Raw genomic sequence first — 21,769 nt, 5'->3', positions numbered from 1 at the left:
CCCGACTCGTTATCATCCTGTTTCACAATGAAGAAACTGACACTTGGGAAGGTTGAGAGATTTGCCCAAGGTCATCCGCCAAGAAATGGGGGAGTTAGGACTCAAACCGAGGGCCAGGTCTGCACCCCGACTGGGCCTCACCTCCTCTCCGACACCTGGAGTGGTCTCCTGGGGTCACCCAAGGAGGGTGGAGTTATGTCATCAACCCAGCCCTAGAAGAAGATAGAAATGTGCGATAGGCTCTGGCAAGATTTCAATTTAGAAACAGTTACCCTCTTCAGTGCTCAAAATACTAACTTCAGGGGCCGCCCAGTGGCGCAGCGGTTAAGTGCGCGCGCTCCACTGCTGCGGCCCGGGGTTCACAGGTTCGGATCCCGAGCGCGTACCAACGCACCGCTTGTCAAGCCATGCTGTGGCGGCGTCCCATATAAAGTAGAGGAAGATGGGCACGGATGTTAGCCCAAGGCTAGTCTTCCTCAAGAAAAAAGGGGAGGATTGGCATCAGATGTTAGCTCAGGGCTAGTCCTCCTCACAAAAAAAAAAATACTAAGTTCAGATGAAGAAATCTCACTGAATAAAGGTTTCCACTGCCCAGGTTTTCTTGTGCTCCAGAATCTACAGTGGGGAGACAAACATGGCCTTCTTTCCAGTAGCTGGAGGTAGCTCCCGGCCACCCACCAGAGTTAGAATTTAATTAGGATGGCCCTGACGATGGAAGCACAGCAGAATGTTCTCCCAGGACTGCTAAAGTTAAAACTCCACCCATCTTCTGTAAAACAGTCCCAGTGGCAGGCCATTTATGACACATTCATGGTCGGCTGGCTCCACGCTGCAGGGCACTGGCAATGCCTGGTCTAGACCTGGTGGCTCTGGCATGTGCAGCCCAGCCTCTTTAGACCAGAGGGGTGGTCTGGGGCAGGTTCGTCCATGACAATGGCAGAGGCTCCAGGGAAGGTCTTCTATGGCCAAGGCTGGAGCTGGTGCATCACCATCCTGCTCACTCTCCGTTGGCCAAAGTGTCTGTGCATGTGCATGTGTGTATGTGTGTGCATATGTGTGTGTGTTGGTGGGAGGTGGCAAAGTCACCCAGCAGAGGACATGTATACTGGGAGAAGTGAGGAATGGGGCCTGATGGTTCGATCTCCTGTACCCTCTTACCCTTCCTCTATGCAAATCAGATGCCAGCTCAGTCAACCAGAACATCTGGGTAACCAGCACAGGTGGTTCCCAACCAGGCCCAATCAGAAAGTGTCTTCTATTATTTTGTGTCCCTGTCCTGCACTCATGGGCTTGAGTCTGACCTTTCTTTGTAGTTTCTCAGTTTAAGCTGCATGTTCATTTTCTTCTCTCTCCTGGGTGCACTGAATTCTTCCCATCTCATGCAAGGAGCTCTGGTCAACTCTGAGAGGCTATGGATTCCGTCTTGAATGCTGAATCTGAAGGGATCAGAAAGAGAAGGAGGGAGGAAGAGAGGGTGAGAGAGGGAGAGCCCCTCGCAGCTCCAACTCGCACACCCCGGACACATTTGCCCCCGGCATAGTACAGTCATTTATCCTTAGCTCCAACAGAGAACTTGAGGGTCATGTAGTCCAGGCCCCCATTTTGCAGATGAGGAAACAAGCTCAAAGAGAGAGAGTGCTCATGTGTCTGGTCACGGGCGCCTTACCTTGGTCCACTGTGACCCAGGACTTTTTGCAGTATATCTGGTTTATTTTGGTGCTTTCCCTCTGTGTGTATAAACATACTTGTCCGTGTTTAAAATCATGTCATGGGTCCACTTTTCCAGAAGACTGCCAACTCAGAGTCTCACGGCCAATCCCAGGCCCCAGGGTTACCTGGAGGGGCCCACGGGGCCTTCAGTCAATCCCTGAGAGAGTCTACACAGCGAGGCCTCGCTGGGGCTGCGGCTTTGAGGACAGCTTAGGACCTCCAGGAATCCGTTTTTCTGTTTTCTTCCTGGTTAAATTCGGCTTCCTGCCCTCTCACCTCCTCTGCACTCAGAGCCCTGACTGGCAGCACATGGACCCTTCTGGAAAAACTGAAGTTGAGAAAATATTCACGGTGAGGTGTCGCGGGGGAACTGGATACTCGCACAGCCTCAAAGAACCCACCCCGCGATTACTGGTTAATTAGGAAGGAGAGAATGCACCGGGCCAGGAGGAAGCCGCCTTAGCCAAGTGACCAAACCCCGCTACACTGGGCAAACGCATGTGCCCCCTGGTTGGATGCGCGAGAAAGACCCACCTCTTAAAAAGGTTTAGTCCAGTCTAACGGTGAGGCAGCAATCAGACAAATCCAAAATGTGGGACGGTCTGCAAGACAAATGGCCTGAGCTTTTAAGAAAAGAATCAGTGTCATGAAAGACAAACATGAAAAAATGGGGAGGTCTTGTGGGTGCTAGATTAGGAGAGACAGAGGGAAATACCCAAGGCCATTTGTGGACGTTGAGTGGATCCTGGGTCTTTTAAAAAGCTGTAAGATATTTTTGGAATAATTGGGAACATTTTAATATGGGCTCTGTGTCAGGTGGTATTGAACTGATGACCTTAGGTATGATCAGGTATTGTGGTCACGTAAGACAAAGTTCTTATTCTCAGAGGATGTTTGCTGCCGTCTTCAGGAGTGAAGCACACGAGATCACAACTACCAAATGGTTCAGAAAAATGTCTGTGTCTGTATGTAGTGGGGGAGAGGAGAAGGAGAGAGAGGAAAGGGAATGCGGGCAAATGAGGTAAAATGCAGACAGTTGGTGAAGAGGATGAAGGGTATATAGGAGTTTGTTGCTATTCTGATTTTTTACAACTTTTCTGATGTGTGAAAGTTTTCCAAATAAGTTGGGGAGAAGAAAGCGCCCATACGTGGAGCCTCCTGACCTTTTAGGCCCCCTGTCGTCGCTGTCAGCACACCTGTGAAGGGTGACAGCTAGGATTTGCTCAGTATCTTTCCTCCTGGGCTCAAAGCATTTTCATGTCTTACTTCTCTTTGCTCCTGTGAGAAAGTGTGGTCAGACCTCTGTGAGGGCTTCATGCTTCAGTTTCTCCAAGTATAAATTGGGGTGGTTTGCTCAAGGTCACACACAGACCAGGTGGACATGCGGGAGATGGAGGCATCCAGACTGCGGATTCTCAGCCTGCATCCCAAGCCAGCGCCCTCTCAGCTGCCAGGCGCCCCCTCCCCTCCTGAGCCTGGTGTGTTGCCAGATGGTTTCTGAAGCCTTTCTCCCGAGCTCTGCCTGCCTCCCTCCCTGATGCAGAGCCCAGCAAGGCCTGGGATTCACAGCATCTTCACTAGGATGTCGGCTCCTCAGGGATTGGCCGCTGGGTGGATGCAGTGGCTCCTGATTGGACGGTGGCAGCTGCAGAGTGAGGAGGTGGGCTCTGGGCAGGTCAGCTCTGCCCCTGTGACTGTGTCCTGAATGCAAAGCAGGGATCGTGGGGAAACCTTACAGATCCCCTCCCTCCCCTGTGGGGTAGCAAAGGTGCCGGCCCCCTCAGGAGGAGTGAGGCCTACGATTCCTTGTGAAGTGGGCATCAGAGTGTAACCAGTGCCCTGCTGTGGCTGTGGGCTGGAGAGCTGGCCGCTGGCTCAGAGGGAACCTGACCTTCCGGAGTCCAGGCTAGGTAGGGGTGCAGAGTGGGACAGGTAGCCTCCCCAGGGACACCTCCGGAAGTGTAGCCAGTGGCACTGGTTGTCCCTGCACCTGTAGCTGCCCTGAGCGCCCCCGCTGGACAGAGCAGGCACTGCACCCTCCAGAGTAGACTGCCCTTGTCCCACCTGCAGGCAGCATCCCCAGGCCCTCCCGTCACCGCGGGTATTCTACTTGCAGTTAACGCAGACCACCCAGCCGCTCCCTTTGTGCTTTCTCTCGGTGGGCCTCCAGCAGGCTGAGTCACAAAGTCATTCATTCATTCATTCATTCATTCAACAAATATTTGAGTGCCTGCTGTGTGTCAGGCACAGCTGTGAACACAACAGACAAAACTTCCTGCATTCATGGAGCTGGTGTCTTGGGTGGGGAGGGAGACATGGATCCTAAATGGGGCAGTGGGTGAAGCAGGAGGTATGTTAGAGGTGACAAGTGCCAGGGAGAAAAATGATGCGTGGAAGGGACTAGGGGAGTGTGGAGGAGACAGGGTTGCAATTTAAGATAAAGTGTCCAGAGAAGGCTCAGAGAGACGGTGACCTTTGTATAAAGAGGCAAAGGTCGGAGAGGGGGCTCTCAGATGGATCTCTGGATTCAGAGAGCTTCAGGTGGAAGGAAGGGCAGGGACCAAAGCCCTGAGGTTGAGTGTCTGCTGGGGTCATGGGATCCCAAGGAGCCAGTGCGGCTGGGGCGGAGTGAGCGAGGGGGATGGCAGGAGATGTGGTCAGAGAGATCATGGGGCAGGCAAGGCGGGGCCCCGAGGTTGTTGCTGAGATTCAGGCTTTTGCTCTGGATTGAATGGGAAAATTGGGAGGTTCCAGTAAAGTAACGACATGATCTATGTTCTAGAAGGTTCACTCTGGCCCCTGTAAAGTAGACCATAAGGGGTAAAGGTGGAAGCCGGGAGACCTGTCAGAAAGCTGTTGTGGTGACCTACAAGAGAGAAGGTGGTGGCCCAGACCAGGGAGGAGGTGGTGGAGATCACTGTGAGAAATTTGGGATTCTGGATGTTTCTGAAGATGGTCCAGTGATGGGAACGGCTGTGGGAAGAACAAGGCTGGGGGAGTGGGAGGATCAGTGAATCCAAGATGCTTGTTCCACATCCTCAGAGATGCCGAATGGGCAGTTGAAGAAAGGAGTCTGGGGTTCGGGGGAAGGATGGGGGCTGGAGATATAATTGTGGGGGTCTGCAGTGTAGTGACAGAGTTCAGAGCTGGAAGACTGGCAGAAATCTGAGAAACTTTGTGTGGATGGAAAAGAAAGGAGATTCAAGGCCCGAGTGTGAGCAGCTACGGAAGTGAGAGATCAGAGATGAGCAGGACACGGCCGAGGAGACTGAGAAGGAGCAGCCTGAAACAGGAAGCAGCGAAATCAAGAGCTGAGCGAGACATGGGAGAGGAGGTGTGGGGACTTCAGGAGAAAGGGGCAGGAATTTGTCATCTTGGAGAGGAAGGGAAAGAATGGCCCAGAACAGGGTCAGCAGACTTCTTCTGTAAAGGGCCAGGTGGTAAATATTTTAGGCCTCTCAGGCCAGGAGGTCTCTATTGCAACTGCTCACCCTGCCCTTGTAGCACAAACGTGTGGAGGTGTTTCAATAAAGCCTTGCTTACAAAAATAGATGGCAGGCCAGATTCGGCCCGCTGGCCACAGTTTGCCAACTCCTAGTCCAGGCCCTATGCCCTAGGCCAGCGGCCCTCAAAGTGTGGTCCCTGGACTAGCAACATGGGGTCACCTGGGGACTAGTAAGAAATGCAGATTCTTGTGCCCACCCCACATCTATGGAATCAGAGACTCTTGGTCCCCACACCATTTCAAATGCAGATTGAGTCTGTGATTCTGGAATTCTGGAAGTGAAACACCCGCAGTGCCTGAGCTGGGGGCTAGGCACCACCTCTAGGCAGCTGGATCCAGGGAGAGCCAGAGAGGAGATGGCAAGGTGTCGGGTGGGCCACACCTTCCAGGGAAGGGCATGGGCATCCCAGCCTGCTCTTGGCTGCCTGGCCCCCATCCCCTTAACCTGTGTGAGGACATCCTGCACCCCGCCTCCCCCAAGGCCGCTGGACCATTTAGACAGGCCCTGGGGACAGCTCTGCTCCCAGCACGCAGTGCCTGGCGCTCGGTGCACCCTCAGCTCTGTGGCTGTGGTTTCTTGTTCGTGTCCCTCACTCACCCCAGCGTGCCTCAAGGCAGGGGCTCTCTGGTGTCTTACAGGTGGCCTCCAGCACCTGCGCACAGTAGGGCCTCGTCAAACGTTCCATGGGCTGGTGAATCTACTACCCTCTTACTGAAGGTTAACAACTTAGTGAGCCAATTGGATTTCATGCCCTGAGGCAAACGCCAAGAGCAGCTAATGGGCTGAAAGGAGAGGCCACCGTTGAGGCTCCCTCAGCCCCAAAGCTGCAGGGACTCGATTCCCCCAGAGCCGCATAACCAACTGCTTTCCCGACAGGTTAGATCTGGGCGTGTGGTGGCCCAAAAGTGCAGCGTCCCTCAGCGGCTCGGGGCTCTAAGAAGTTATTGTGTAGATCTGGGCAGGTGGGAATCAGGCTGGTACGTCTGGTGACAGGGACACTGATGGAACCCAGAGTAAAGGAAAAGGTGATCCAGAGGCCTTCAGTGTCCGCTCAGAGCTGGCCTGCCGGGCCGTGGGTGGACAAGGCCGGGTGGCCAAGGTCTGGGGTGAAAGGAGCACAGAGGGGCCCCTGGAGAGGTTTGCCCAGATTACGTCTTCACAGCTCACGAGGAGTCACCTATGGGCCAAAAGACATGGATTCAGCATCCGCTGTGTTTCTTTTAAGGATTTAAGTGCATCTTTATTTTTTTCGTCATTCCACTCTGAATGAGGTTCTTTTAGGATAGAACTCTGGGGACCATCACTGACCCCACCGTCTCCATCATCTCTGAGGTTGTCACGGTGGTGACTCTGACCTGTGTTTTCTCTCCCCATTCTTCCAGTGTGTTCACACACACATGCTCACACTGCTCGCTCAGAGACCTCAGTTATGAGCGGCACCTAATCCTGCACCACGAAGGTGCCAGTGCCAGGGGGTGGGGAATGTCCAGAGGAAGCCCACGTCCCAGTGACGGTGACGGGAGGTCACTGCAAGTCACATGAACCAAGCCCTCCAGGTGGGCACTCGGCTGAGGAGCATGCTTACCCTCCAGTTTCAGGGCCCCGTCTCAGGTAGGGCTGTATTTTGAGCCCAGACCCTCCCTTTGCCCGTCGGTGCAGGACCACATGATTTTGGATCAGGGGACCGTCACTCTTTCAGAAGCCGTGTGTTAACCCTTGCCAAGTGCCAGGTCCTGCTCTAGGCACAGAGGATGTAGCAGTGAGTGAGATCGACAAAATCCCTGCCCTGGGGGAGCTGGTACTCTAGAGAGGGAGCAGAACCCAGGGACAGACGGCAGGAAGGTCGGCTAGTGTCGCCTACACAGCCTCCCTACACAGGACAGCAGGCTGGGAGCTGGGAGGGAAGCCCTGAGCATGAGGGTCAGGGACAGGCTTGATGGAGAGGCCCAACAATGAGAAGGCCTGTGGTAAGGGCGTTCCAGGCAGAAGGAATGGTCAGTGCAAAGGCCCTGCAGAGGGCATGCACTTGGCCTGTTGAGAAGGCCTAGGTGGCTGGGGTCCGTGAGTAAAGGGGGGAGGGTGAGAGGCTGCAGGTGGAGAGAGAGTCAGGAGGCAGAGCACCAGGGCCTGGGAGCCATGGCTGGGGAAGGGGAAGAGAGGGGTGACGACCTAATTTGCTTTCGACATAGATGCCTCTGGCTGCTGGTGGAGCAAGGAGTGCAGGCCTGAGGGTGGAAGCGGGGGGAGCAGTTAGGAGGCTGATCCCGTGGTTCAGGTGAAAGGTGACAGCAGCTCAGCCCACGGGTAGCAGCGGGAGAAGTGAATGGAGGGATGTTGGCTATCGCAGTCATTATCTGTTGCTGCATAAAATATTACCACAAACTAAGAGGCTTAAAACAACTTCTCTTATCTCAGTTTCTGTGGGTCAGGAGTGCAGGCACGGCTTACCTGGGTCCTCTGCTTCAGAGCCTCACAAGCCTGCAGTCAAGGTCTTGGCCAGGGCTGGGGTCTCATTTGAAGGCTTGACTGGGGAAGGATCCTCTTCTAAGCTCCCATGATTTGAAGGATTCATTCTTTGTGAGCTGTTGGACTGAGGGCCTCAGTTCCTTGCCACATGGGCCTCTCCAGCATGGTAGCTTGCTTCATCAGAGCCAGCGAGGGAGAGAGCCTGCTAGCAAGACTGAAGGCGTGATTTGTGTTGCCTAATCACGGAAGTGACGTTGTGTCACTTGTGCCATGTTCTGTTGCTTAGGAGCAAGTCCCTAGGTCCAGCGCACACTCAAGGGGAGGGGGTACACAAGGGCATGAGTCCCAGGTGCTGGGGCTCATTGAGGCATCTGACAAGCTGCCTTCCTTAAAGCTGAGCAGTGGTACTAGCAAGCTGCAGTGGGCTGGAGTCAGGGGTCAGGGAAGGTGAGGCATCGAGGGTGACCCTGGGTGGCAGTGGTGCCACTTCCTGGGGTGGGGAAGACAGTCCAGAGTTCCAAGTCCACAGATTCCCTCTGGGACCACTGTTTATACATAGTTTGGGCAATAGGAAAGTGCTCCCAGAGCCTCAGAAAAGCAGTCACGGGGCGGAAGGACCCCCACAAAGCCTTGGGGTGGGAAGTGGAGAGATGCAGTGGAAATCCTTCGCAGAGTCATTGGACCCGATCGTCGGCCTCATCTGAGCCTCCGGGGTCTGTCTGTCTGATGGGGGACATACAGATGCCCGATGAACTGGGCCTTCATGATCGAGACCCGGTTGGTCTTTTTTAACCACCTCCCCTCCCACTTGGCTTTTCCTCCAGAATCTTCCCTCCGTGAGGAGAACAGGTCGGGACCAGTGAGGCCGGCTCCATGTATCCGGAATCGACTACGGGCTCCCCAGCTCGGCTCTCCCTGCGGCAGACCGGCTCCCCCGGCATGATCTACAGGTGACCCCCCCGCCCCACCCCCCAGGCCCCTCCCAGGGTCAGCCCAGGTCAGTCTCCTCCCCTTGACCCAGAGGGAAGGACCGAGCGAGGCCCACAGGGCTCTGAGGTGCACATGGGCGAGCGTTTTCTCTAAGGAAAGGAACCGAAGCTTTCAAAACCAAAGTGGGAAAGAAAAGCCCAAGATTTTCCGGGTGGGATGGAGCCAGGACAAGACTCCGCCTTGTTCCTGACTCCTCTGAAATATTCCACTGGAGGTGACAGAGGCCCGAGAGTGAGCTGGGGGCCCTTCCCGGCTTCCCTTTCTCTGGTCTTACACATCAAGGCTCGTGTGGCCCCCTGTGTCTCACCAGCTCCCCCAACGCCCTGAGTGAGTCTCAAAGCCTTGCAAGCCTGTGGGAACCATGTCTGCCCATTTTCAAATGCCCAGGGAGGGTGGGGGCGGCCAGGTGCTCAGGGGCACCCTTGACCTCCTACTTCTTTTTTTATTTATTTATTTATTTTTTTGTGAGGAACGTCAGCCCTGAGCTCACATCTATTGCCAATCCTCCTCCTTTTTCCTTTTTTCCCCAAAGCCCCAGTAGATAGCTGTATGTCATAGTTGCACGTCCTTCTAGTTGCTGTATGTGGGACATGGCCTCAGTACGGCCGGAGAAGCAGTGCATCGGTGTGTGCCCGGGATCCGAACCAGGGCTGCCAGTAGCGAAGCGCGCCCACTTAACTGCTAAGCCACGGGGCCGGCCCTGACCTCCTACTTCTGACAGCCACTTCCAAATCCAGCTCTGGATCTTCCTGTTTGGAAAATAGTACAGGTTGAACCACAGGGAGGGCAGGCGGAAAGGCGCTGGGTGTGAGCTGCTGGCTCCATGGACAGAGCATAGAACCCAGATGGCAGTCACTGTCACGAAAGATGAGGGCCCAGGCAGAACCCCAGGGCCCGTCAGTCCGTGATTAATTGGACCTTCCTAGATAATTGTTAGCGCCTGAGTCAGAGCGACTGTCCATGGAACCCACAGGGCAATGGGGTGTCCCTCCTTCACCAAAGTCCTAAAAAGAACCCCATGGTCACATGCAGAGTTGCCAGCATGTGGGATGACGGGCACCAAGAAGGTTTGAGGGTTTTCAACTGTTGTTCTAAAGCGTATTTCATTAAAACCCAAACAGACTGTCCATCCCACCCCACCACCCCACCCCATTACCTCTTGTCTTCATATCCCGGCTCCGTGAGGGAATGAGGCCAGGCACAGAAGGAACCCCAAGTGTCTGAATACAGCGGGCCTCTGCCTCCGAGTGCCACTGGGTGGCGCTGCCGCCGAGCGCTTGGTACCCAACACGCATCCTGCCAACAGCACGGAACAGAGGGGTGGGGCCGGGGCTGCAGGTGTTGCTGATGCTTCCCGGGCTGGCACCTGCCTGTGGTTAATGTCAGTTGTGGCCTCTCTCTCTTCTCTCCCTCTCCTGTTTCTCTCTCCTCCACTGCTGTCCGCAGTACTCGGTACGGGAGTCCCAAAAGACAGCTGCAGTTTTACAGGTAACAAGCCCTCTGTTTTCCCTAAAACCCGCAAGCTGAAGGCAGGGGAGTGGGTGGGAGGGCCATGCCCATCCAGGTTGGGTGTGCTGGTGACTTCTCGGATGTAAAAATCCCCCAGTAAGATTGGTGCCCACCCACACGGCATTCCATACTGTCCCGATGAAGATGTGAAGTCGGTTCAGTGTGTGTGCTAATCTTCGAGAATTTGCTTTCCTTTGAGAAATGGACTTCTTATACCTGCTTAGCTCTCACCAGATCTGCCTTAAAACCTCACTCTCAGGCAGCGACGAGGTGCTTGCCTGTTGTTGCCGGTTTGTGCTTCTTAGGTTATCAGTGTAAAAGTCGGTGTGATGAGCCTAACCCTTCTCCTCCTTTCCTTGGATTTGGGCTGATTTGTAGCCTGCAGAGCTCTCGGAGTAATCAGAGGCCAGCGCCTTTGCGGGGGTGCGCAGCTGCAATGTGACCTGGATCAGGGCAGACTCGCTGACATCTTTCTGATGCGTTTCCCTGTTGGCCAAATCGGCACACCAGTGTTCACAGGCAGGAGGCTGTGCCCCAGAGCGACGTGGCATCAAGAGACCCGGGCTTGCGGCAAAATCCTCTGGGCCAGTCCATTCCTCCGTCTGAGCGACCGCTTCCTGACCTGTAAGGTTGGGGATGTACCACAAAGACACATGCTTCTTGGAAAGTCTCTAACTCTAGGAATTTACTTTAATTGACATTTTCCTCCTGTCGGGAAAATGTCAGGGTTCTAGAACCCGTGGGCCAGCTCTGCCAGCCTCAGGACTGTGTGGGGGACTCAGTGTGGCTCTGGGGGGCAGGGCCCTGGTGTGTCTTGTGTGTCTTGGTGTTCAGGCCTGGGAGGTCTCTGTCCAGAACCTGCTCCCCAGGGTCATGCACACCCACTGGTGACAGCCGTGGGCAGTAATTGCCGATGCACTGGGAATCTCGGGCAGTGGGGGTTGGGGGGGCACTCAGTTTCCATCCGGTATTTCCTTCCTCGGCATCTCTGAATGTGACTGTGGGCCTGGGTCCTCAGGCTAATTTTGTCACTGCTTCAGTGCCTCCCGTGAGGTCTCGCTCCTTCTAGTGAGCTCTAAAGAGATACCCAAATCTTTGATTCTACTGAAATTTTTGCTAGAAAAGATTTTGCCTGAAATAGTTAGGTCTGAACCTAGGCTTGCAAGTGCTGTTATTGGATGAAATGTTTATCATCATGTATGGGTGTATGGCCTAATATGTCAGAATGAATGTGTGACATTCGTCCCAGAAGGATTTGACCACACGTGCACTTGACCTGTGTCCTCAGAGATCCCGGGCCTGCCTCACTTCCGGAAGGAAAGGAGTGAGTGGAGACAAGCAGGAGGGAAAATCCCAGGCACTGACAGGCCGGTGGAAAGGGCCTCGCCCGCAGAAGGTGCCAAGGAATTTGTTGGATATGGCCAAGTTGAAATGAAACAGTGTTCCGCACCCCTCGCTGGCCGTTGGAACCCATGGATCCAACCTGGTATCCGCCCCTCTGGGCACCCTCTAGATGAGCGTCTTCTTGCATGAGGCCTGCTTGCCCCAGGGCGCGCTCTGTTGGAGAACTGAATCCCAGATCTGCAGACTTCCCTCTCAGCCTCTCAGCTCCACGTTTGATGCCACCAGCTCTGGCCATCCTGCCCTTTGCATCTCTAGTGTGGCTTCTTCACACAGACACTTGAGTGTCTCTTGTGAGGCCTGTGGTGATCACCTCTAAGGGGGTGGGATCTTTGTTCAGCGAACTCGGTGCCACTGTGCATGGGGCAGCCTCATCACCCAGGCACTGACATGGCTATTGGATGGTTGTTTAAGTCAGTCAACAGTGTGGCACCCCCTCCTCTAACACGGTAAATGTTCACGGCATGCACCCTGCCCTCAAGCAGCTCACAGACTGGGAAGGGAGGTAAGACCCTGTATCTGTCAGCTCTCACACAGAATGCTGCATAACAAACAACCCCAAAACACAGTGGCATACAACAATGAGCATTCATTTCTTCTATGTCTGTGGGTTGACTAGAGTGAGTTCATCTAGGCTGGGCTCAGCTGAGTTTGTCTCTGAGCTGCAGGTTGGGTCCAGGTGTTGACCGTCTCCCTGTCCTTCTTACCCCGGGGCCATCCCAGACACATTCTTTTCAAGGCAGAAGTGCCAGAGGAAAAGCAAAAACACGTAATGTCTCTGAAGGCACCACCCACAGTGGTGAACCAGCACACTGTCACTTCTGCTTATTCTTCAGGCCTAAGCAATTCTCGTGACCGAGCGCAGTGTCAAGGGCAGGAACATATCCTCCTCCCACCGTGAGGGGAACCACAGTCATGTGATACAGAGCGGGATAAAGGATCAGCAACAGTGATGCAATCTACCCCAGAACCTGAATAACTCTGATAAAATCTAGAAGGCAAAACCTGTTGTGGGAGGAATCCATCGAGCTGTTGGGGTTTGGAGGAGGGAGTGGTCACAGCCAGCTGGGAGTCGGGGAAGGCTTTGTGGAGAAGCCAGCATGGGGCTTTGAGCCAGACCTTGAAAGCTCAGCAGGATTCAGCACAGAGACCGGGAAGAACACTCCAGTAGATGCAACAGCCTGAGCCACACCTTGGGGGGGTGCACAGAGAACAGGAATTGGCAGTTCCGACTGGGCCGTCACGGATGGGATGGAATGTGACGAGAGGTCAGACTGTAGAGGAAGAGGGGGGTGTGATGGGGAAAGGCTTTGAATGTCAAGCAGAAGAGCTTGGACTGCATTCATGGGCACTGGGGAGCCATCGATGGTGTTTGAGCAGGGCAGGGATCAGAGCTCTGCTGTAGGAAGGAAGCTGGGTAGCAGGGAGTAAGATGCAGGGTGGAGAGGCTGGATGTGGGAGACCAGGAAAGATGGAGAGGGGCGGAACCACAGGAAGAGAGTGAAGGAGAGTCAGGGTGTCCGAGGCCACATCCACGGGGCTTGGTGACTGACGGGCAGGCACTGAGAGGGACGTTGCTTTGACAGAGGGGAGCGACGGGATAATCACCCACTGCCGCTGCCTCCAATTCTGTGTCCCCTCCTGCCCTCCCAGTTCATTGACCTTCTGCTGCGGGTCTGAGGCAGTGATTCCCCCCAGGGTGGCAGCCACCCTGTTTGCAGGTTTATCATGGGGTAAACAGCTCAGCCTCCTTCCAGAATCCCACATGCACTGGCGCTCTCTTTTAGCCAGAAGATAATGTCAGGGTGAGACTTGTTTGGCATCCTGGGGTGACCCAAAGTGCCACCAGGGTCGTGACCCTGGAACAGGGGCTCAGCATAGCCTCACCCTAGAGCGCAGCCTCAAAGCATTTCCCAAACCCCAAGTCAGGACGTGTGCTGTGAAGGAAGGTCCCTGTGCCCCTGCCTGGAGGAAGTGGCAGCCTAGGGTCCAAATAGCAGACTTCTAGAAACTTCCAGCCATTTATGGTACTGGCAGTATAGGGTATACCGATCTAGGGCACGTCCTGGTGGAAGGGAGGGAGGGTGTCCATCCACGTGTGCTAAGGGGAGGTCTCGCCAGACCCCAGCCCCTTCACTGTGGGTGGTGGTCACATGCCATGGGGACCCGGCTCCCCCCTGCAGACACAGTTAGGAACGTGGTGCGGCGGAAGCTGCAAGCCAGGTCCCGTCCTCAAGCAACGAAAAGCGTAGCCTGCCTCTCTCCACCTGGGGTCCATGTCTCCGGCACTCAGAGCAGTGGAAGCAGGGCGGGTGTGCCCGGGGGAATCGCAGGACCCCAGCCAGTGGCCCCCTCCCAGCCCCACATGCCGGGAGTGGCCTTGCCAGGCTGCACCGCGGTACTGCAGTTCCCGGGCTTTTAGGGGAAGAGACACTCGTGAATAATTCAGCCTCTTGCACTGAGATGAAAACACCCTAATAGGACTAATGGACTCGCTGCCTCCAAACTCGACCCTTGTGGGACTCTCCTCACTCACCAATTGCCTCTGACGTTCTGCAGTGACACTCCCTAATGAAACAGCTGCTGCGCCGGGTTCTCAGAGCGTGTGGTGGACCCTAATAAACCAGACGGTGTCCTTTTTAATGAGCAGACGCCCAGAAGGCAGGTGAGTGGCCCCGTCAGCTCCAGGAGTGCAAGTGGCAGCCACCTTCTTCAGGGGATGCTGCTTGGGGACAAGTGTCCTAGGAATGGAATAACAGAGGGCCGGTATTTGGGGATGCGTTAGGCTGATCTGAAATTAGACCCCCTCTATTTTTTCAAAGCGGAAAACCTCAAACAAAGCCAGCCCCAGGTCCCCGTGAGATGACCGCTGGAGGCAGGAGGGTGGGTGTCTGCCGCTTGAGCATGCTTGCCCCCCAGCCCCACCGAGCGAGCACCGACTGGCTGTCCCCGTCTGGGGGAGACCTGGGCAAACCGCTCCTACCTTGTTGGGCTCACCGTTAGGATTCAGCATTTTCGAGTTTCCCGGGAGTGACAGCAGGGAGGTTTGTGGCTGTCTGAAAGGTCTGTCTGGAAACACGGCCTGGGAGAGCGGGGCTGCTTGTTCGGGCCTTGGTTTGCTGATTGCTCTCCAGCAAAAATCGTTTCGTTTCTGCCCTGACGCGATGCCGTGCATTGTAGAGCCTCGCTTGGAATGATGCCGCTTCCCCTCGCATTCCCGCTTGCAGGAACTCTGGCTGGTTTCTCTGACATTGGGGCAGATGTCGCCGTTTAAAAGAGATGTTCAGGATTCCTTCCACACCTCGCGTCTCATGCTTTGGTGGCTGTCAGTAAACAGACCACAGTTCAGCAGCGCCAGGTGGAAGGCTCTTCAGAGAGGTCGTGATTTCCACTGACTTAATGAGGTTAATGTCTTTGTTTCGTGTTTCCATGTCATGGTGTTCATTCACGTGAATTCCCCCGAGCCCACCAGTCCGCAAGAATAGATTTGCAAAAGGCAGGCTACGGAAGCAGTAGGCGCCGCGTAATTAGCAATGGCTATTGAGGAGGGGGCTGATTTTCCTTGAGATGGGGATGGGCGGCAGGATGGTGAGGAGGAGCAGCGAGAGGTCAGTGTCACTGTGCTTTAAGCTCTGAGAAGCCAGAGGGCCGAGGCAGAAGCCCCAAGCGTGGGCTTGCCCTCCCTTCTGCCGGCAGTGTCCTCCTGGGGACCCTTCATCCAAGGGCCCAGCCCTGCTCGAGTTGCCTTGAGAGGCAGCGGGAATAGGCCCCAGTGTGAGGAAGTCCGGGGAGCTGGCTTCTGTCCTCTCCCACCGGTGGCACTGGTGACCGTCAAGTCCCACTGTGCCTTGTGTCCTTCCTGCTCTGGGGGGTCTTGCCTCCCTTGAGGACCTTAGCAGGAGGAACATCTCCCAGCCCCTCTTTTGCTTTGCCCACGCCCCACTTCTCCCACAGATCTCCTGGCTGGAACCTGCCCTGGCTCCACAGGACCCTCGCAGCAGGAGGCTCTGGGCTCCCTCCATGCTGCAGGTGGCCCCGCCCCACCTGCAGGCCCTCCCGAGGAAGGGTCACAGCAGAGGAGGCCCAGCCCCACAGAGAGGGGCCCTCCAGATCCTGGCCGCACCTGTCCTGCACCCGTCTCATTAGGAATGTGTGCTCTCCGTGAGACGTTTCATCCTATTCAACATTTTCTAGTGATATTTGGTATCCGCACAGCTTCCTCGTAGCACTCAGGCCCATGCTCATGTGTACCCTCTCGAGAGGCCCCATCCCCCCCGCCACCCTGTCTTGTGTATTTTTGTCCCGACACCAGCTATCATTACTGGTGTCACATCCCACGCCTTGTTGTTGGTGGCCGCCTCCGCGTGCAGCAAGCTCCCGCTGCAGCACCATCCCCTGCCCAGGTGTCCAGCTGGTCCTCTGCAGCCCGAGGCAGCCTATGCAATAGGCCTCCGCTTGTCCCACTTCACAGACGTGGAGACTGAGGCTTGGAGTGGTCAAGATGTCTGACTAGGTAGCCCTGAGTGGGTGCCCCTGTCCGAAACCTGGCTGCTTAGCCACACTGTCATCCCAGCCCCAGGGCCTTGGCTAGATTTCCAGAGCCAGACCAGACCAGGGTTGCTTTTGGTGGGTAATGACTTGAAAGCTAATGGTTATTGATCTCGGCCTGGCTGGGCCTGGCTAGGAATGCACATCTGAGGTGGGTCCTGCTTTTTGGGTGAGCTCCTGCAGCTGCAGGCTGCATAGCTGGTCTTCTCTCTGAGCATGGACCCCCAGGAAGCCAGGATTGGTCTTTCACCCCACCACACGGCCAGCGGCCTCTGAAGCAGCTGCCTGATGCTGCCCTGTGTGCACTTGGAGAGGGGGTGGGAGGGAGGGAGCTGCTGTCTGTGGGCTTCCGTGGCACCATTTCCTGAGACAAACCCCCACCCTGGAGCCCCGTGCCCCTCTACTGCCCCCAGAGTGGTTCTCCTGGAAAGGGGGGATTTTTACACCGGGGACATCCCTGCCTGCTTTAGTGTCCATCAGAGACCTTAGTCCAAACCTTTGGGGGACGCCAGAAGTCCTGGGCCCTGCAGGCCCCTTCCCTTGGATCTGAGCCACAGTGAATGCGAGTCCTGGCCGAGGGGCCCCCCACCCCCCAGGAGAAGGCAGCTTGCGGAGAGCTGTGCCTGAGTCAGGGAGCCAACCCAGCCCCCCCAGGTGCTGCCGGGCACTGGCAGGGAAATGCCCAGTTAGTGTTGCGGGCACTGAGCAGGCGGCAACAAAAGCAGACAGAAGAGTGCCCCCTGCCTGGACCTGACCTTCAGGGGGATCAGATGCAACAAACAAGATGATTAGAGGAGACTCCAGCACGTTAGATGATGACACGTGCCGTGGACAAAAACCGCAGCGGGAAAGGGGATATGGAGTGTGGCTAGCCCAGGCGGCTCCACCACCTCCACACTCAGGGACCGAGCCGCAGCCTCTGCAGCTGCCTCTGCTCCCGGGACAGCCCCTCCAGCCCTTCCCAGGGATAATCGAATTTGTTCTCCCTCGGAGCAGAGGTCAGGACAGTGCTGGTTCCTCCAACTCCCAGGGCTGGGCTCCGGGACCCCGCTCTGCAGCTGACCCTGCGGGAAGGGTGACTCCATCTCACCTCTGTCGTCAGTGACTATGCTGGGGCTACCGTGCAGGCAGCTGCGCCAGGGTGGAGGGCTGTGGTCAGGTGCAGGAGGAGTCCCTGGATTGTAGGCCACCTCTGCCCCTTGGGGCCGTGTCTTTGTTGCCCGGTCAAAGATGCTGCAGGATGTAGATGCCAGTCATGATGCCGCCCTTCGTTGATGCACTCATTTATGCACACGAATTCACACACGGTAAATGGTAGCGTCCCATGCACACACTTCTTCCCCTGGCCTTTTTCCCACTGTCTTTTAGGACTCATTGAATATCAGTCTGTGTAGAGACACCTCTCTCGATGGCAGCACAGATTTCCATGATGTGGCTGGACTGTCATTTACGTAACCAGTTTCCCCATCAATGGACATGTATGTTGTCTTTAGTTTCCAAGAGCGTGCAGACATTGTTTAGGATGACTATTTAGCAATGGTGCTTAACATTTAAGCTTTGAAATTTCCCCATCCATACTAAGCCTATTCCCCCTTCTTTACCCCCCTCCTTAAATGCATCCTGCTCAGTGTTTCTATTGCAAAACTTCGTGGATTGTGACATAGTTATCACGGAGCGTGGCGCCCTGAGAACTCTGCTGTGCAATGGCGCTTTCTACAAGCAGAGAATGTGTATGGATAGCACTTCCCTTTACAAGGCTTGGAACAAATGAGCAGGGCCTTCCTGGGGCAGGGCCCCCCTGGCATGTGGGCTGAGGCACCCCCCGGCCTAATCACACTGGAGTCTGCTTCAGTGACAGGTGTGCTGCTTCCCGGGGACAGCCCTTCACGGGTTTTACTCTGGGAACGCCTCCAGAGAGCACCGTGATGTCGGGTCTTCGGCTGTGGGGGCTCTGCTCTCTGCATGCTCCCCGTGCCCCTGTGTTCATTTGGAGCACTTTTGAGCTCTCCCGCCTGGAATGCGGCTTCGCCTGTGCTTGACTCACGGGTGTCGGGGGGAGAGGGCGGCTTAGCCAGAGCTCCCGGCCAGCTTTGAGGACTGAGAATCTCATGCCAAGAAGTATTTACATCCAGGGGCCTGGCCTCGTCCCCGGGCATCAAGACCCCTTGGTGGCTGCTCTAGTTGGAGGATGTGTCTCTGCAGCCACCACTGCCCTGGGGCCAGCATCCAGCCCGGGCCCTGGGGGCAGCAGCACGCTCTCTAACCCGTCGCTACCCGGCGTTTCCCGTCTGGACAGTGGTGGCTCCCAGGCCAGGCGGTACCATGTTGTCCATGACGTACAGCGAGAGCCTGAGGAGCGTGAGCAGCAGGTGTCACTCTGATTGGGCCCTGCACCCCGTCCGCCAGACCGACACACTAGAGCTGCAGCGGCTGCGGGAGGTGCGGGCGGCCGCCCAGGCCAGGAACATGGAGAGCTTCCTCCGCATGCACGGCCTCTCCCTGGATGGCTGCACCGCCCGGCGCACGGGCATGAAGTACCGGTAAGGGCTGGGCTGGGGCTGGGGCGGGAAGTACGCTGGACGTGGCAGGAGGCCCGAGGCAGGTGCTGCAAGAGAGACAAGCCCAGGAAACATGAAAACAACTTTACTGTATGTCAGGGTCAATATTTTGTGTTTAAAAATGCCAAGCATATAGAAATGTATAAAGGAAGAAAATGAAAGTTTGCAAAGTCCTATCCTCCAAAGAAAAGCACCGTTAAGTTTGGTATATTCTCCGTGGGAAAAGAATGTGGTTTCTTGAAAAAACTTTGCAGCAGGGGTAAACGTGCTATTTCATTTGTCTTCTTGCAACGTCGCTGAGACAAATTAATTGTTAGGAGTTAACTAAACATGAATTAGGGAAAATACCTCAATTCGTCATCTCTAATGACAAACCCTACCTGGCGCCAGAAACCCGGGTTGGGTTGTGGGGGCAAAGACATGGTCCCCTCCTTTCCATCCTTAAATTGAGCTGTCCTCGTGGGAAGTGGTTTCAACAGGTGGCCTCTGAATTGCTTGCTGCAGCTCCGCCTGTAACTGTGATGGTGAAGGCTGTGGATTAAATGACCCTGTGTTCTCCAGGGGACAGGCATGTGGGGCTTAATTTCCTGGGAACCTCAGAAGGACATTCTGTTTAGCTTGCTCATTGTTGAAATCAACGTCTGGGACAGTACTCCGGCCTGCCTACTTTCTCCTCTGGGAGCCTCAGAAAGCAGCCAGAGGGCCCTGGAGCTTGCATTTTCCTTTATAAATTGCATATATGCAGCTTTATTCCTGCGCCTCCCAGGGACAAGCCCTTGCCAGAGCCAGTTGGCCAGAGAACACCCTCTCCGCAAATAAAATACAGGATGCCCAGTTAAATCTGAATTTCAAATGAACAGCGAGTTTATTTTTTTAGTATAAGTATGTCCCACATATACTAAAACATTTTTCGTTGTTTGTCTGAAGTTCAGATTTAATTGGATGTCCTGTATTTGATCTGGCGACTTGAAATCTTTAGCTTCCATCTAACAGGCCCCTGGGGTTATCGGCTGTTCTCTGGAGAGTAGAGTGGAGACCAGCCTGTGGCTTTAACATTTCTCCTATGGACAATGTGTTTGGGCCTTCGGCTGATTGTTTGAACATGTGGTTGTCATTTAAAGCAACAAAACACTTCTGCTGTGAGTCCATTAGATGGCAGAATCCTTAAGGCTTTGTATTCTAACTCCAGCTGTAAGGGAAGGACAAAGGGTCAGCTAGTTTGGCCCCAACGAGCTCCTAATTCTGATGGAAATTTCTCAAAAGGGAGATGAGACTCTGCATTTTTTCTTTTTTTGGCTAGTCATTGATACTTTTGATTAATTCAGCAAGTGTTTATTGAGGATCTACCTGGCTCCAGGGAACAGGTGTGCCAGATGCCACAAGGACAAGACAGACAGCGTCCCCATCCTGGATATCGCTTCCTCAACGGGGGAGGCAGAGAGAAAGCAAGTGGACACCTAAGGGAGTAAGGGGAGCCGGGGACGACTTGGGCCAGAGACCCCAGCCATCTGAAAGGGGACGTTTGAAGATATGCGGCAGATCCTTCTGGGCCAGGGAGACAGGCGTACTTTTGGAGAGAGAAGGCCTGAGTGGCCTGGCCTAAGTGAGGGCGGCGGAGAGCTGTAGGGATGAGGCGGGGTGGCCAGAGTTTGTCCTCCCCCTAGGAAGACCCCAGCTCCCTCCGTTGAATATGATTTGTGATAGAGGGTGCACCAGGGTGAATCGTGTGCCCCAAAATTTCATCTCCACCCGAAACTTTATTTAGAAATGGGGTCATTACAGATGTCATTAGTTAAGATGAGGTCCTACTGGAATGGGGTGGGCCGTAAACCCAGTGACTGGTGTCCTTATAAGAAGGCCATGTGAAGACACTCAGGGAGAGGCCATGTGACAGTGCAGGCAGAGATTGGATGGATATGGCCACAAGCCAAGGACTGCCTACAGTCACCAGAAGCTGGAAGAGGCAGGAAAGATCCCCCCTAGAGCCTTCGGAGAGAGTGTGGCCCTGCTGCCACTCAGCTTTCAGACTTCTGGCCTCCAGACTGTGAGAGAATCGATTTCTGTTGTTTGAAACCCCTCCGTTTGTGGTACTTTGTTATGGCAGCCCCAGGACACTAGCACAGCTGGCAGGGGGTGGGTGGAGGGGATGGGGACGAATCTCTTATGTGCCTGACACCCCAGGAAAAGGTCTGTGTGGCATCTGAAACATGCAGAACTAACTGGGGCCGAAATACCCTGGGAAAACTGGGTGGGAGAAACAAGAAAACCACTGGTGGCACCTTTTGCATTTGATGGGCCAGAGGTTGTCACACCTGCGGGCCTTTCTTTATCTGGTGGATTTCATCTTGCTGCATCCAGGGGGGTTGGTTGTCTGGAAACAGGGCCTCCCTAACTAACGCCACCAGTTATTAAAGATTCCAGATAAATGCTGTTCCGCAGTTAACATCCCCATCAGCATCTGGGCCAGGACTCAGTTAAACCTGGTCTTAAATAGTAATATGAAAAAGGTGATGCCTCCAGATAGGTGATGCTCGGTGGAGCAAAGACACCCACGCCACTGGCCGGACATGTTATCGGCTGAACTGAGCCTGCAGCTGGGGAAAAAGCTTTCTTTTCAGCTTCTCCCATTTGTTTTTAACTGTCCTCAACTCTTGCTGTTTAAAACAAATGCACTGAATTTTTAAATCTGCACGATCCCCATGTAAGCTCCTCCTTCCTGTGTCCACCTGGCTGTAGTGATGGAGGGTCCAGAGACATGGCCTGAGACAGGGCAGCAGCTGTGGCCTGGGCCTGCACCGTGCCAGCTGGACACCGGGCCTTGGCTCAGCTGTGTTCCTCCTCTGCTCCCCCATGGCACCAGGAAGGAACCCAAACTCCCCACAAGGCCCTGCATGGCCCATACCTGCCCCTGATTTCAGCTTGGACCTGTCTCCCTCCCACTCAGGATGCTCCTCCCTTCTGTATCTCGAACATACGAGTTCATTCCATCCTTGCACATTCTCTTCCCTCTGCCTAGACGGCACATCCTCCAGATTTTGACATGGCTGGCTCCCTCCTGTCATTCACATCTTAGTCCCCAAA

At 54.9% G+C, this 21,769-nt stretch overlaps 1 protein-coding gene across 8 annotated transcripts in view; it reads left to right on the top strand.

The window, feature by feature from the left end:
- Window positions 1-21,769, top strand: part of KCNAB2 (potassium voltage-gated channel subfamily A regulatory beta subunit 2) — a 92,091-nt gene that overhangs the window by 29,532 nt on the left and 40,790 nt on the right. For 4 of the 8 annotated variants that reach the window (XM_004425521.3, XM_087446913.1, XM_087446912.1 and 1 more), the window contains 2 exons: window positions 8,507-8,632; window positions 10,119-10,160. In XM_004425521.3, the coding sequence (XP_004425578.1) occupies window positions 8,556-8,632; window positions 10,119-10,160 (119 nt within the window). In that variant the 5' untranslated portion in view covers window positions 8,507-8,555. Of the gene's footprint in view, window positions 1-8,506; window positions 8,633-10,118; window positions 10,161-14,109; window positions 14,248-18,434; window positions 18,671-21,769 lie in introns of those variants that run through there. The other 4 variants (XM_087446914.1, XM_004425522.3, XM_087446915.1 and 1 more) reach the window with 3 other exon arrangements.

Source organism: Ceratotherium simum, chromosome 22 (genome assembly GCF_057802395.1).
Source record: "Ceratotherium simum simum isolate JZ-2026a chromosome 22, ASM5780239v1, whole genome shotgun sequence".
NCBI lineage: Eukaryota > Metazoa > Chordata > Mammalia > Perissodactyla > Rhinocerotidae > Ceratotherium > Ceratotherium simum.
Note: the sequence above shows the minus strand (reverse complement) of the source record. Positions and strands in the feature narration are given on the sequence as shown.